Source organism: Lissotriton vulgaris, chromosome 10 (assembly GCF_964263255.1).
Source record: "Lissotriton vulgaris chromosome 10, aLisVul1.2, whole genome shotgun sequence".
In the NCBI taxonomy this organism is placed as follows: Eukaryota; Metazoa; Chordata; class Amphibia; order Caudata; family Salamandridae; genus Lissotriton; species Lissotriton vulgaris.
In genome coordinates, this window is record NC_141698.1 from 88,504,237 (window position 1) to 88,517,999 (window position 13,763).

Below are 13,763 nucleotides of genomic sequence, written 5' to 3' on the forward strand. Positions count from 1 at the left end.
CCTCTGGTCTCCGGCGGAGTCCCGGCTCCACATCAACCTTCTGGAGCTGAGGGCGATTCGTCTTGCACTGAAGGCATTCCTCCCCTCTGTCAGGGGGAGCGTAGTGCAAGTGTTCACCGACAACACCACCGCCATGTGGTACTGCAACAAACAGGGCGGTGTGGGGTCGTGGACCCTCTGCCAGGAGGCTCTGCGCCTCTGGCAGTGGCTGGAACATCAGGGCGTGTCCCTGGTGGTTCAACACCTGGCAGGCTCTCTGAATGCCAGGGCGGACGAACTCAGCCGCCGGTGCATGATGGATCACGAATGGCGTCTGAACTCTGACGTGGCGCAAGGTCTCTTTCGACAGTGGGGAGAGCCTTGGTTAGATCTATTCGCCACAGAAGAGAACGCGCAATGTCAGCAGTTCTGCGCGTTGGAATTTTCAAGGCGGCACTCGCTCGGAGACGCTTTTCGTCGCGAGTGGAGCTGCGGTCTGTTGTACGCCTTTCCGCCTATACCACTTCTGCCCAGAGTGCTGAAGAAGATCAGGCGCGACCGGGCCCAGGTCGTCCTTGTGGCTCCGGACTGGGCACGAAGATACTGGTATCCCGGGCTACTCAGCATGTCAGTCGATCCCCCGATTCGTCTGCCTCTTCGGGAGGACCTTCTGTCGCAGCAGCAGGGGACGGTCCTGCACCCGAACCTGTCCAGTCTCCACCTACAAGCTTGGAGATTGAGCGGCGGCAGTTGAGGCCATTTGACTTGCCTCCCGAAGTCTGTGATATCATTCTGGCAGCCAGGCGTCCCTCCACAAAGTCGGTATACGCCTGCCGGTGGAACAGATTTGTGGCATGGTGCACAGCAAAGGCTGTGGATCCTCTCTCTGCACCCCTTTCGGAAGTGCTGCTCTTTCTTCTTTCCCTTGCCCAGCAGGGCTCTGCTCTGGGCACTCTTAAAGGGTACCTTTCTGCTCTATCAGCCTTCTTGAGGCTACCAGATCAGCCTTCTTTATTCAAGTCCCCTATTGTAAGTAGATTTCTGAAGGGCATCACGCACATGTTCCCTCCTGTTCCCTTCGTGATGCCCCAGTGGGACTTGAATCTTGTTCTCACCTATCTGATGTGTGCTCCCTTTGAGCCACTTCATAACTGCCCTCTTCGTCTCCTTACTCTAAAGACGGCCTTCCTGGTTGCCATCACCTCTGCCAGGAGGGTGAGTGAGCTCCAGGCTCTTTCTTCTTCTCCACCTTTCCTGTCTGTTCATCCTGATAAGGTGGTGTTGCGTACGCGACCTTCCTTTCTGCCCAAGGTTGTCACGGCCTTCCACATCGGGCAGTCCATCACTTTGCCCACCTTCTTTCCGCCTCCGCATCCCTCGAAAGAGGAGGAGAGGCTCCACCGTCTGGATCCAAAACGTGCGCTCTCCTACTACCTAGACCGCACTCGCCAATTCCGGGTGGATGACCAACTCTTCGTTGGTTACGTGGGCGCGAAGAAGGGGAAGGCTGTACACAAGAGGACCATCTCTAGGTGGATCATCTTGTGCATCCAAGCATGCTACTCCATGGCGAGGAAGGAGCCCCCGGCTGGATTGCGGGCTCACTCCACTCGGGCCACGGCAACGACAACTGCCCTGGGCCGCGGTGTCCCCCTGCAGGACATCTGTCAGGCAGCCACGTGGGCCTCGCTGCACACGTTCGCAAGACACTACTGCCTGGACAGTCCAGTCCGGAGGGATGGCTTCTTTGGCCGTTCCGTCCTCCAGGACTTTCTGGTGTGATATTGGTTCGCAGACCCACCACCGGGGTTGGGATTGCTGGGGTATCTATTCTAAGGTAAGGAATCTATCACTAACGTGTCTCTTTCAGATGCACAAGTTACTACTTGTGTAACGATATATCTGTAAGAGACATTAGTTAGTGATAGATTCCTTACCGCCCTCCCATCCTCCCCGTTCTGCGAACCGATATTTAGGGTTAAGGTCATCCCCTTTCAGGGCCCTAGTTTCATGGCACCAGTGTTAGTTCTATCATGGCTCTGCGTATCTGGCGCGGAAAAGCTGTGTTATCAGAACTGACGTCAGCGCGCATGGGCGCCGTCTATATACTCCGACGACGTCATCCCGGCGCTCACGACGCCGACGACGGACGCGGAGCCGCAGACGACGCCTACCAGCGCGCAGGGGTATTGCTACGCAAAAATTTCCGGATCCAGTCTGACGCCTGGGGATATTCTAAGGTAAGGAATCTATCACTAACTAATGTCTCTTACAGATATATCGTTACACAAGTAGTAACTTGTGCGTCAGGTGGCTGCATGTATTCTCAGTTTTGCTTTGCACATTTGCTTCATACGCTGCACTTCATATTTTGGTGTGTGCAAGCTAGGTGCATGTTTGACTAGTAGCTTTACCACTTGAAAATTTGCCCTTTGTGGTAGAGTAATCTACGAATGAGCACTTATTACTTTCACACTTATCAAGTGGGAAGTTCTACATTGCCATCATATTTGCTGTACGTGCTAAACAAGACTATAATTGTGATCCATCTAGATCTAAATATTACAAGGTACTATGATCATTCAGTGGTACTGTGACTGGCGCACTGGTTAGAGGCGGCAGACCCGAGAGCAGAGGACGGCCCGGGACCAGGGTTCGACTCCCAGCGCGGCAGGTTTCTGGACCAGGGTCAGCGGACTCGATAATTCTCTCGCCTCGGTGCCCACTCTGATCAGCGATCACACTCGGCAACTCTGGGCATTAGCTTGCCTCATCTTCACTAACGGCCCCACCAGACCGCCGGGGATGCCTGGTCTCACCCTGGAGATACCCATTAAGGGACCATCTCTCAGGGAAGCCAGGAAGGGTTTCGCAGCGGTCGAAGCGCCTTGGGACCCTCCGGGTAAGTAGTGCGCTATATAAATGCCTATACATTACATTACATTACATTACATTACATTACTGTCTGCCAGAGACTCATGTGTTCAGATCCTTCTTGTTGAACACAAAAATACATTTTTCCTCATACTATCATGACAATTATCAGACTCTTCGTAACAGGAAATCCCACGCGGTCCTTCATTCCCTGTACAAACTTAGATTACATCACGATAGGGTCATGCAAGAACTGTAGCCGTGCCAAATATGATTCAGGTTGGGGTTGCTCTTTATTCCAGTTTTATGTTTTGGGGAGTTTGCTTCCTCAGAAACCAAGGAGCACAAGTTTCATGATAACTGAATAGGGTGGCTAAAGGTGGTCCTGCATACTTTACTTGTTCATAATGCAGCCAGAGGAGTAAAACTGATTACATGAATGCTGTGGTATTCTATTGGAAAAGTGGCATCTGTGGTTGGATTTCATCACTGTACTGAGTTTGAGCATGCTCTAAAGTGTGAAAAATGCTTTTCTATGAGTTCATCTGATATTTTCTAGAGTGGAGGCCACAGTATAGGGCGGGTTCAGTTTGGTACGCAGTAATGGTATTCATTTTGGAAATAAATTACAGATATTTCTGTTGGGGCAGGTACTGTCAATTGTTTCATGTCCTCAAGGTTGCTTGTTTCTCTAGTTATCCAGATGCATTATTGTTTGGCTGGCTTTACTTCCTAAAGCTAACCTCTTCTATCTCACATCAATAATTTTTAAATAAAAGCGCTCTTGGTATTTTGGTCCACATTTAACAGTTGTTTTGCATGTTCTGTTTTTAAGCATTGTTTGTTTCTCTTTTAGCAAAACAGTGCTGCTGATCTCTCAATGCTGGTTTTGGAGTCTTTAGAAAAGTCTGATGCAAAAGTGACGGACGATCTCTTAGGTAAGCATGCCTAGAATTCAAGCGCATTCCTACACTGTTTCTTGTCTCACTTTTCATTGAAGCTCTAAAGTGACTAAAAATCTCACTCTTTCTAATATAGACAATTTATAATCAAGTCAATCTCCAGCTTGGGAACCATGGAAAGGGCATTAGCCCTCTTTTGAATCCCATGTGATTATTTTCTCTAAACCAGTAGTGGTGCAGTAAAACGGCCAACTTAGTGTTTTTTGTTTGGCATAACTATTACATAAATCATACAAAAGCATTGCTGTTCACCACAGCTGTAGTCTATTTCCATGGTCACTATGCATGTCTTTTTTCATTTCACATGCTTTTATTTTGGGTACATTTCATTTGCAAGAATGTACAACTGTCTTCCTCAGCACTGTTAGGTTCCTCAAAAGGTCCACCAGTAACAAGTACCTGCTAGTGGTAGTAAGAAAGCAGTCAAGCTTCTTCCATTCTAGTTTGTTGCATGCTGTAAAAAACTTGCAATCGCGCAAACAGAATGGGTATCGTCAGGAAAAATGGCGGTGTTCAAAGTGAAAGGGAGAAGGGCTTTGAGTGATTGTGGATGTAAGCTACATTCAGGGGAATCGGAGTGTTTTTTTCATTGACAAGGCTGTCAGTCTGCCGACTTCAAGGATAAAGAAACGGTTTCCTCCACACCCACCGACACAGGCCTGAGACTAAAATCGACGTTCACACCGCCAGATACCACTTTGCCTGTGGAGCTACTTGCTTTTGAGAAGGCAGTAATGACGATCTGGGCAAGCTAACTATGGACAGCAGCAATGTTGCATAACACCAGAAAGTTGGAGCAGGAAGCTATTCACCAATTATCTGGAAACCAGGAAATCGATATCAAACCCGCGAACAAAGGGGGTCCGATTGTTGTTCAAACAACATCTGCATATGATCAAGACTGTCATAGACTCCTATCGGATAGAAGAAACTACACAGTCCTACACAAGGACCCGACAGAGCCACTACCTATCAGGATCATGGAAATGGTGGAAGAAGCTCTGGCACATGACTTGCTGTCCAAAAAGGAGGTCGAGTTCCCAGTCCAGAAATCACCAAGGACTCCGTACTTTTACACCATTCCCAAGATACACAAGGACCTGGCACACCCGCGGGGGAGACCAATAGTCTTGGGCATTGGTTCCATTTTGGAACCTCTGACTTTGACGGGGTTCATACTGTAGCAGAGTATTTGTGTGAGCCAAGTTAACTGGCAGCACTATGAAAAATGAATGGGAAGAACTGGACCGTACTCTATTTCAATCAGCCCCTTTCATTCAGAGTGCATTTTGTATTTCCTAAAGATCTACTGTCGGGCATGGTCGATGATCTAAAGGGGAGGGTAGTATACCTACTCCCACCCCTATATGAACACCATGGCTCTCACTTGAGAGCAGAGATTATATATCGGTTTGGTCTTGGCTCCATGGAATACTCATTGAGAGCTAGTCTCCTGCTAAGGCTGGACCCTATTTTAACCAAACTTTGAAGATCTCTAGGAATATTATGGTTCCCTTTACAGGCGATCAAAAAACCTTTTTTGTGAAATTCAGGGGCGGCTATAATCCTGCCTAGAAGAAACATGGGAAAGTGGTAATTTTCAGATGGAAAATTATTTTGTTATTAGTAGTCCCAGCAGAAGTTCTAGTCAAGCACATGCTAGTGGAAGGATTTTCTCATAATATAAGTAAATTGCCCTTTGAATTGTGTTGTCCATACACACCTAAGTAATACAGTATAATGTCTTATTTTTGACTCTATTCGATCCACTTCAGAAAAGATCTATTCTTGGTTTATTATGTATGTGCTCCTTGGCCTGACTTTTAACACAGTGCATCTTGCAAATCTTACATTTATTGCCAGTACAGTAGAAAAAGAACAGGTTGATCAGATCCTAATTGTTGGTGACTTCAATGGAAAATAGTTAAATCATGTCCTTCTCGGAGTACAGTAGAGCACATAAGAATGGGATAATAATTCTTGAGAAATTATAGGAGCTGGGTTTATGCTCCTTATTGGTCCAGTGGAAGTGGATTCACCACTGGCTCATGTCCTCGAATTTCTGATGGGAGAAAGAAGTATGCTGATCTATTGTTATATAGCCGGAACTAAGTTGCTTAAACTAAGAACTTTCTAGCATCTAATAGCTCTGAAATGTGGGTTGAAAGAAAAACCTTTGGGGATAGCGAAAGCGTTATTAGGAATGGACCCTAAGGTCTTTCTTACTTGTATGCTGTAAGGAGAACAGTAAAGTATGTGAAAAGGACCATGATCCACCACCACCAGCAACAGGTTGCACGCAGAAGCTGGAACAAGATCACAGCCGACCAGCTCGCAACCTCCCTGAGCAAGAACCCTCCCACCAGCGCAACAAACCCCAGCCAAGCGGCTACCAACCTCACGAAGTGGATCAGCGACTGCGCAGACTACCTCGCCCCTCTGAGGACCCCGCCTAGCAGACCCGGCAGCAAGAAAGCCCCATGGTTCACCGACTAACTCAAGAACTCGAAGAAGAACTGCAGAGCCCTTGAGAAAGCCTGGCGCAGAGACCCAACACCGGACAACATGACTGCCCTCAAGCTCGCCACCCGAACACACCACCAACTGATCCACACCACCAAGAAAACTGCATTCAAGGAACGACTGGACAACAACGCACACAACAGCAAGGAACTCTTCAACATCGTTAAAGAGCTCTCCAACCCCAACGCCGGAAACAACGACATCACCCCTTCGCAAGACCTCTGCAACTCCCTCGCCTCCTACTTCCACAACAAGATCGCAAACATACACAACAGCTTCAGCACTCAACCGACGCACGCCATGACCGAACCACCGCCCCCCACCACCACCCTCCGCGCCTGGACCCCGATCAGCACCGAAGACAGCATCCGCACGATGAACTCCATCCACTCCGGATCTCCGACCGACCCTTGCCCTCACCACGTCTTCAACAAGGCCGATGCTGTCATCGCACCCCACCCGCGGGACATCATCAACACCGCCACCTTCCCGGAGAACTGGAAGCACGCCGAACTCAGCGCCCTACTAAAGAAGCCATCAGCCGACCCCTCCGACCTCAAGAACTACCGACCCATCTCGCTGCTCCCGTTCCCCGCAAAAGTCATCGAGAAGACAGTCAACAAGCAGCTGGCCGCCTTCCTTGAGACAAACTGATCCCTCGACCTCTCGCAGTCTGGCTTCAGGGCCAACCACAGCACCGAGACCGCCCTGATCGCATCCACCGATGACATCCGAGCTCTGCTCGACAACGGAGAAACAGTGGCCCTCATCCTCCTAGACCTCTCCGCGGCCTTCGACACCGTCTGCCACAGTACCCTAGTACAGCGCCTCAGCAACGTCGGAATCCAGGAGGAGGCACTGGAGTGGACCATCTCCTTCTTCGCCGGAAGGACACAGAGAGTCCGTCTCCCCCCGTTCAGATCAGAAGCCACCAAAGTCATCTGCGGCGTTCCTCAAGGCTCCTCGCTCAGCCCAATCCTCTTCAACGTCTACATGAGTCCCCTCGCAGCCATCGCACGACAGCACAACCTCAACATCATCTCCTATGCCGACGACACCCAGCTGATCCTCTCCCTCACCAACGACCCCGCCACCGCCAGAGCCAACCTACACGAAGGGATGAAGGAAGTAGCCGAATGGATGAAGAACAACCGCCTGAAACTGAACTCGGACAAGACGGAAGTCCTCATCCTGGGATCCTCACCCTCTGCCTGGGACGACTCCTGGTGGCCACCCGCCCTAGGCAGCGCACCCTAACCAACAGACCACGGACGCAACCTGAGCTTCATCCTGGACTCCTCCCTCTCCATGACCAGACAAGTCAACGCCATCTCCTCGCCGTGCTTCAACATCCTACGCATAATACGCAAGATCTTCCGGTGGATCCCCACCGAGACCAGGAAGACGGTCACCCAGGCCCTTTTCACCAGCCGACTGGACTACGGCAACTCCCTCTACGCCGGAATCACCGCCAAACTCCAGAAGAGACTCCAGCGGATCTAGAACGCCTCAGCAAGACTCATCCTGGACATCCCCCGCCGCAACCACATCTCCGGACACCTGCGAGACCTGCACTGGCTCCCGGTCAACAAGAGAATCACCTTCCGTCTCCTCACCCACGCACACAAAGCCCTGGACAACCAAGGACCAGGATACCTCAACAGCCGCCTCAACTTCTATGCTCCCAAACGCCAGCTCCGATCGACCGGCCACGCCCTCGCCGCCGTCCCCTGCATCCGAAGAGCTACCACAGGGGGAAGGTCCTTCTCCTACCTCGCCACCAAGACCTGGAACTCCCTCCCGACCCACCTCCGCCTGACCCAGGACCACCTCGCCTTCAGGAAGCAGCTCAAGACCTGGCTGTTCGAGCAGTAGCGGATCCCCCTCCCCAAGCGCCTTGAGACCCTCCGGGTGAGTAGCGCGTTATAAAAATGCTCTGATTGATTGAAGTCTGTAAACTTTCTGGAGCTTCTCTGTTCTGTTATACTGTCGTTGAAAATCACGTAAACCGATATTAAAAAAAAAAATAGGTAAGGGCTGGCCTGAGTGACCTTTGACTTGGATAGAAAAGTCTGCACAATTATCTAAGGATGTAGTGAGAGTGGATCAGGACATAGTCAACGAAGTGAACCCATAACTTGAACGGTCAGTCGAATTTAGGGTATGTAGAATAATTTTACTGTTACTATTTAATGGCCTCCCATTAAGAGCCACAATAGGGGTTTGGCTTGGCATTTCTTAAATAGAAATTACTGGCCCTATCTGTAACCTCAGTGCCCACGACCTTAAACATGTGTGTTTTATTTATAAGGTTTTAAGATCACAGTGCTATTTTGTGCCCACTCTTTTACATATATAATGTTAAAATGTAAAAGTTAAAGCCTCCTCTTAAGATCTGTCTTATAAATGATGATGCCTGCTATGTTTCTAAGGTTTGAATGTTTTGGATCTAATTGGTCAACTCACCAGCTAAACAAGGAACGAGAAGCAAAGAAACCTTTGTGAATAACACAAAATGTACAGATAGTATGTGATGTACATGTCCGTATGTTAAGTTTAATGTCAGTATAATTAGCTTTATGTTGAATGGGGAAAAGTGCCTAATCTGCCTCCGATTGAAAAACTTGTGTTTCAAGTCTTCATAGCACCTTCTTAGCATAAGAGGCAGACCTTCATTCTCATAATCTGAAGGTCGTGAGTTCAAAACTCTTAGTGGGCATGTGTTTTGCGATATAAGTGTTTGCATTTTGATAATTCTCAAGCCACCTATTTTAGATTATACTTAACATTCTTTCTTCTCACAGATTAGTTTAATATCAGGACGTCGTTTGTAAAATAAATATAAGCACGTAATACTTTGGCAGCTAAGTTTATTGGCTGTATTTTAGATCCTTCTACATTTCTGTTTGACAATGCAGTGTAAATTATTAAGCATGTGCTATTCTTCAACAGTATGGTGCTGATTTTAATTGTCAAATTGTGCTAGACAAATATAAGCACTAGAATTTCAAGTTCACACTATGCTGTAATTATTGAGCACAGCTGTTTGCTCTACATCTGTGGGCATCCTTGGGGAATGGCGGGATGCAGTAACTGACTGAGGTTAATGGGTAATTGGATCATCCACTAAAGAGTAAGTTAAAAACAGAGGATCATCAAGCAGTGGGCTACATTTTCCGGATATAGGGCCAGAACCGACTTGTCCATAACATAGTAAGATACTGCTGCTCTCCTAAGGCACCAAACTAAAAGAACTCAAGAGGAGAAAAGGGAAAATTAGAGTGAAATGGACAGAAAGTGGAAGTAGGTTGTTGAATGGGAAGGGAGAGCAGCATATAAACATTCAGGTAGGGCTTGGTGTCAGTGCCCCACTGAATGTATTGCTGCTATGGTTAGTAATGGTGGCACCTCTCTGTTTTGGTCCGTGTGTTGTTGAAGGGGTTCTTACATGCCCTCAAGGGTGTATGGATTGGTGGTATGCCTAGAATGTACTGATGACACGGTTCTGAGAATGTTATGATTTTACTGAAGCAGGAGTTGAGGAAGGATGTAATTCTGCATTGCTGGATGAAGTAGTTTTCCATGATACTTGATTAAATGTGCATTGCACTTTGGATCCACTGCCTCCTTCCTTTTATTCACCACATTAGCCACAAGCGGAAGAACCCGTCCATGGATCTCAGCCAGCAATGTAGAACTGTATCCTTCCAATCATATTTAATGAAAGCTCGTAGGTTAAGTAGTTTTGAGCCGGGTCAGAAAACTATTTTTAATGACCCATGCCAGTCTTAAAGGCTTAGGAGCTGTATTCATGCAGATTATAGATGGTCACAAGACCTCTATGAATTACTTACTCCATTATAGAAAAAGAAGCTATTTATTGGTCTATAAGAAAGTTACTTAGGTATTGCATTTAAGACTAAAACTGACCACAAAATGTTATTTTTTATGCATGAAGATGTAGACTGTTTCAAATACAATAGGCAAATGGTTGGCAGCTCTTCAGGAATTGAGTTTAACTCCTGTGCCTGGTGCCTAGAGTTTGTTAGCTGATCAACAGATCTTCATCACAAGACCCAGCAAAATCCACAGTAGTAAGAAAGAAGAAATTTCTAGATACAAGACTACTATTTAAAAAAATGAACATCAAATATTGTATAATCTATCCTGCCTGCTGCAAAATCACCAACAAGGATAAAACAAAAACTTTTAATGAACCACAAGAATCACAAAATTTCCTCTGCAATTTGAGCCCAATAGTAATGATAACCAATCAGTACTCCCATCTCGAAATATTCCAACTAGCAGCCCACTCCAGTACTCCAAATAGAAAATGGGAGCGGCCCCACCACTCTCCAACTGACTTTAACTCAATTTCTCATTATGATGTGCCACCCTCTCAGATTATCCGCTTTCTCTTGTTCAATAACACCATCCCCCATATTGGTTGATCTAGGCCGGTTTGTTCTTATCGGAGTCTGTTGGCCTAATTCTATTGTACTTTCTCTTCGGCTCCTCTCATTTAATGGACCGTGAATCATCTCAAATGCATCTGTGGAATGTAAAAGGAATCAATAACGCATTAAAAGGACAGACAATCCTCACCCACTTGAAAAAGCGGAGATGTAAAATCGTTCTTATACAAGAAATTCTCCTTAATGAATTTGAAAGCCTCAAACTGGAAAGAAACTGTGTATGAGACATTTCCTTCTTGCAAGCTGTAAATCAAAATACTTCTACACACCCTCTCTTGGCAACATCCATTTCTTGAAAGAAATAAAACACCATCAGGGAGATCCCATAACATCAAGACTTAACTTTGGGTGAAGATTGCATGTCCTTTATCAATGTCATATTAGATGATAAACTTGTCCCCAGGAAATTTAAAAAGGCATTCCAAAAACATATATAGATTGAAAATGTGGCTGATCTGTCGGACTTTGCCAACCACATCAAGCAAGAATTTGCTTTCTACTCAGATCCCCACACCTCAAAGATCCCTATTTAAACTATGTAGATACAGATATTGGATCTTTAGGATCACGCCACTTGTCGACCAAGCTGGAGAACAGAACAGTAAACAGTCCCCCCAGATGAAGGTGCAACACCAAACTATTTAAATGGCCCAAATGATATGTTATAAATTCTACATATTTTTAAAAACAATTTGGGATATTCATGCAATGCAGAAAAGAAAAACTTCATTAACAAGCATCACACATCACATTATTGCACTTACTGAGCATGCTATGCAAACCTAGCCATTACAATAGTAAGAGGAGTGATGGAACCATTATAGCATGCATTCCAGATCAGGAACTGCTGCATCACAGCCTTGCGCACATTCAAAATTAGAAACTAAAGAGTCTGCATTATCTCTTTTATGAGGCATTAGCATCACTGAGCCTATTCAGCATCACAACTTTCCTGCACCATTAATATAACCTATGTCATGAACCAGTTGCAGGAGCATGATTAGGGCATTGCAGGTAAGACTGCAAGGAAGCCCATATTCCCTTCGGTCCTAATGTGAGGGATCTAGGGAGGACACGCACCTGAGTTGGGTAAGCCTCTTATTTGCTTGCTACAGTGTGCCAGATCTCCGAGCCATTCTTTTCGTGTGGGTGTACATCCCTGTCCCCTCTTCACAGCCATTATTTTTTTAGCACCATCAATGCTGTAGCTGTGAGCTTCCAAATCTCTGGAGGAACCTCTTTAACATATACCAGAAGCCATTTTTTTGGGCCAGTAATGAGGTGCAATACAGTTGTGGTTAGCGCAATAGTTAAGTATTCCAGTAGCTCAGGACCTGGACACAGGCCTGGTCCACTTAGAAATAGCCTCTGTTGCCTCACATCTCGAGTAATCTTTAGAATTCCTTAGTCCACTAGTGTACAAACTCCATTGGGAGTAGTATATCCTCTGAAGGTATTTATTAATGTGCAGCATTCAGTCTGCTGTTGGGGCCCAAGTTTGAGTGAAACGGTATGACTAATCTTCTTCCAAAAATTGTCCTTTTTAGATCTTGTAAATGTAATTTGCACTTGTATAGCGCCTATCACTCAGGGGTCTCTAAGCGCTGTACGAATACCGCTGTGGAACCCTTCCTGACCTGTTCCTGTGAGGTGTCCACTCCTGGGCACCCCCAAGGTGAAGCCAGGCATTCTAGCGTTGTTGGGGCCGGTGTGGAGATTAAGCAAGCTATTGCCCAGAGTTGCAGCGTGGAACCCGTGATTAGAGTAAGTACCGAGGTGAGAATTATCGGGTCCGAGGACATTGAGCCCAAGACCCTGCCGCGACGGGGATTGAACCCTGGTCCCGGGCCAGACCTCTACCTCAGGGTCTGCTGCTCTAATCGGTGATACGTGCAAACTAGTGACTATCGTCACTAGACCCTTCCCGCACTACCAAAGGCGGAACGCCATCTGCCTGTATAAACTGAAAAATACTCCTTTTTTGCTTGCTCATACAATTTTGATTTAATAACCTGGCTTAAAAATGTCATTACTTCAAACATTTTCTATATACATTTCTGAATAAACAATCAATATGTCATTGTACAGAGCTAGACATATAAATTACTATCTAAGCATAAACGTTGGTTCAAGCAGAACATTAAAGTTTCATCCAGTCCCATTGCATTTCGGGAATTATCCCTTCGTCAGGGGCACTGAAACAATACGATGGTGAACTAATGCAAACGCACTGTAGTAACGATAAAGCGATGGTCCAACCAAAATTGATCGCACCTTCAATGCAGTATTCTAGTGCGAAGTTGTAATAACTGCATAGAAACGCTGATGCCGAGAGCTTCACTGAAAAACTGCTGTTCAGTTCTCGTTCTCAAGTTTGGGTCTTGTGAGTGATGTACTTTTCGCTGCGTCGAAACGCCAATATCAAGGACTTCACTAAAAAAACGGATGTTCAGCTCTCGTTCTGCGAAACAAGAATGGTTGTGAATAGAGCCTCCTAACGTCTACCCGTCTCGAACTTCGCTACACGCTTCCACCAAACTTAACGCGGTGTAGCCAGGTTATTTATGGCTAACTAGCAGTGGCGGCTCCTCCGGTAAGGCGAAGGCAGAGGGGCTTCACCACACTGCTTTTTAGCAGTAAAATAAAGGGAAAATAAAATAACTTGAGTTATCATGTTGGTGTTTCCACCTTCTGCAGCTTTGCGTGAGGGAGCAGGGGAGGAGTGGTAGCACTCTCCTAAGTGCGCAATGACTGCTTGGCCAGCCCTGATCGCTAGTGAAAATTCAATAAAGTGTATTTAACTAAAACAATAAAAATATATATATATATCTAAATGGGGTAACTGATGTATTTATCTCCAACATCAGTTACCCCATTTAGAAGAGCCAGCTTACAGGTAGGTAAATCTTCGTTTATTGTGCAAGTTGTCAGCGCAGTGCAGGAAAACAGA

At 46.4% G+C, this 13,763-nt stretch overlaps 1 protein-coding gene across 1 annotated transcript in view; it reads left to right on the forward strand.

Moving 5' to 3' along the window:
* The window catches only part of GET4 (guided entry of tail-anchored proteins factor 4), a 102,122-nt gene that overhangs the window by 47,121 nt on the left and 41,238 nt on the right, over positions 1 to 13,763 (forward strand). Inside the window, exon 3 of the mRNA XM_086940563.1 lies at positions 3,710 to 3,791. Coding sequence (XP_086796689.1) covers positions 3,710 to 3,791 — 82 coding nt within the window. The remainder of the gene's footprint in view (positions 1 to 3,709; positions 3,792 to 13,763) is intronic.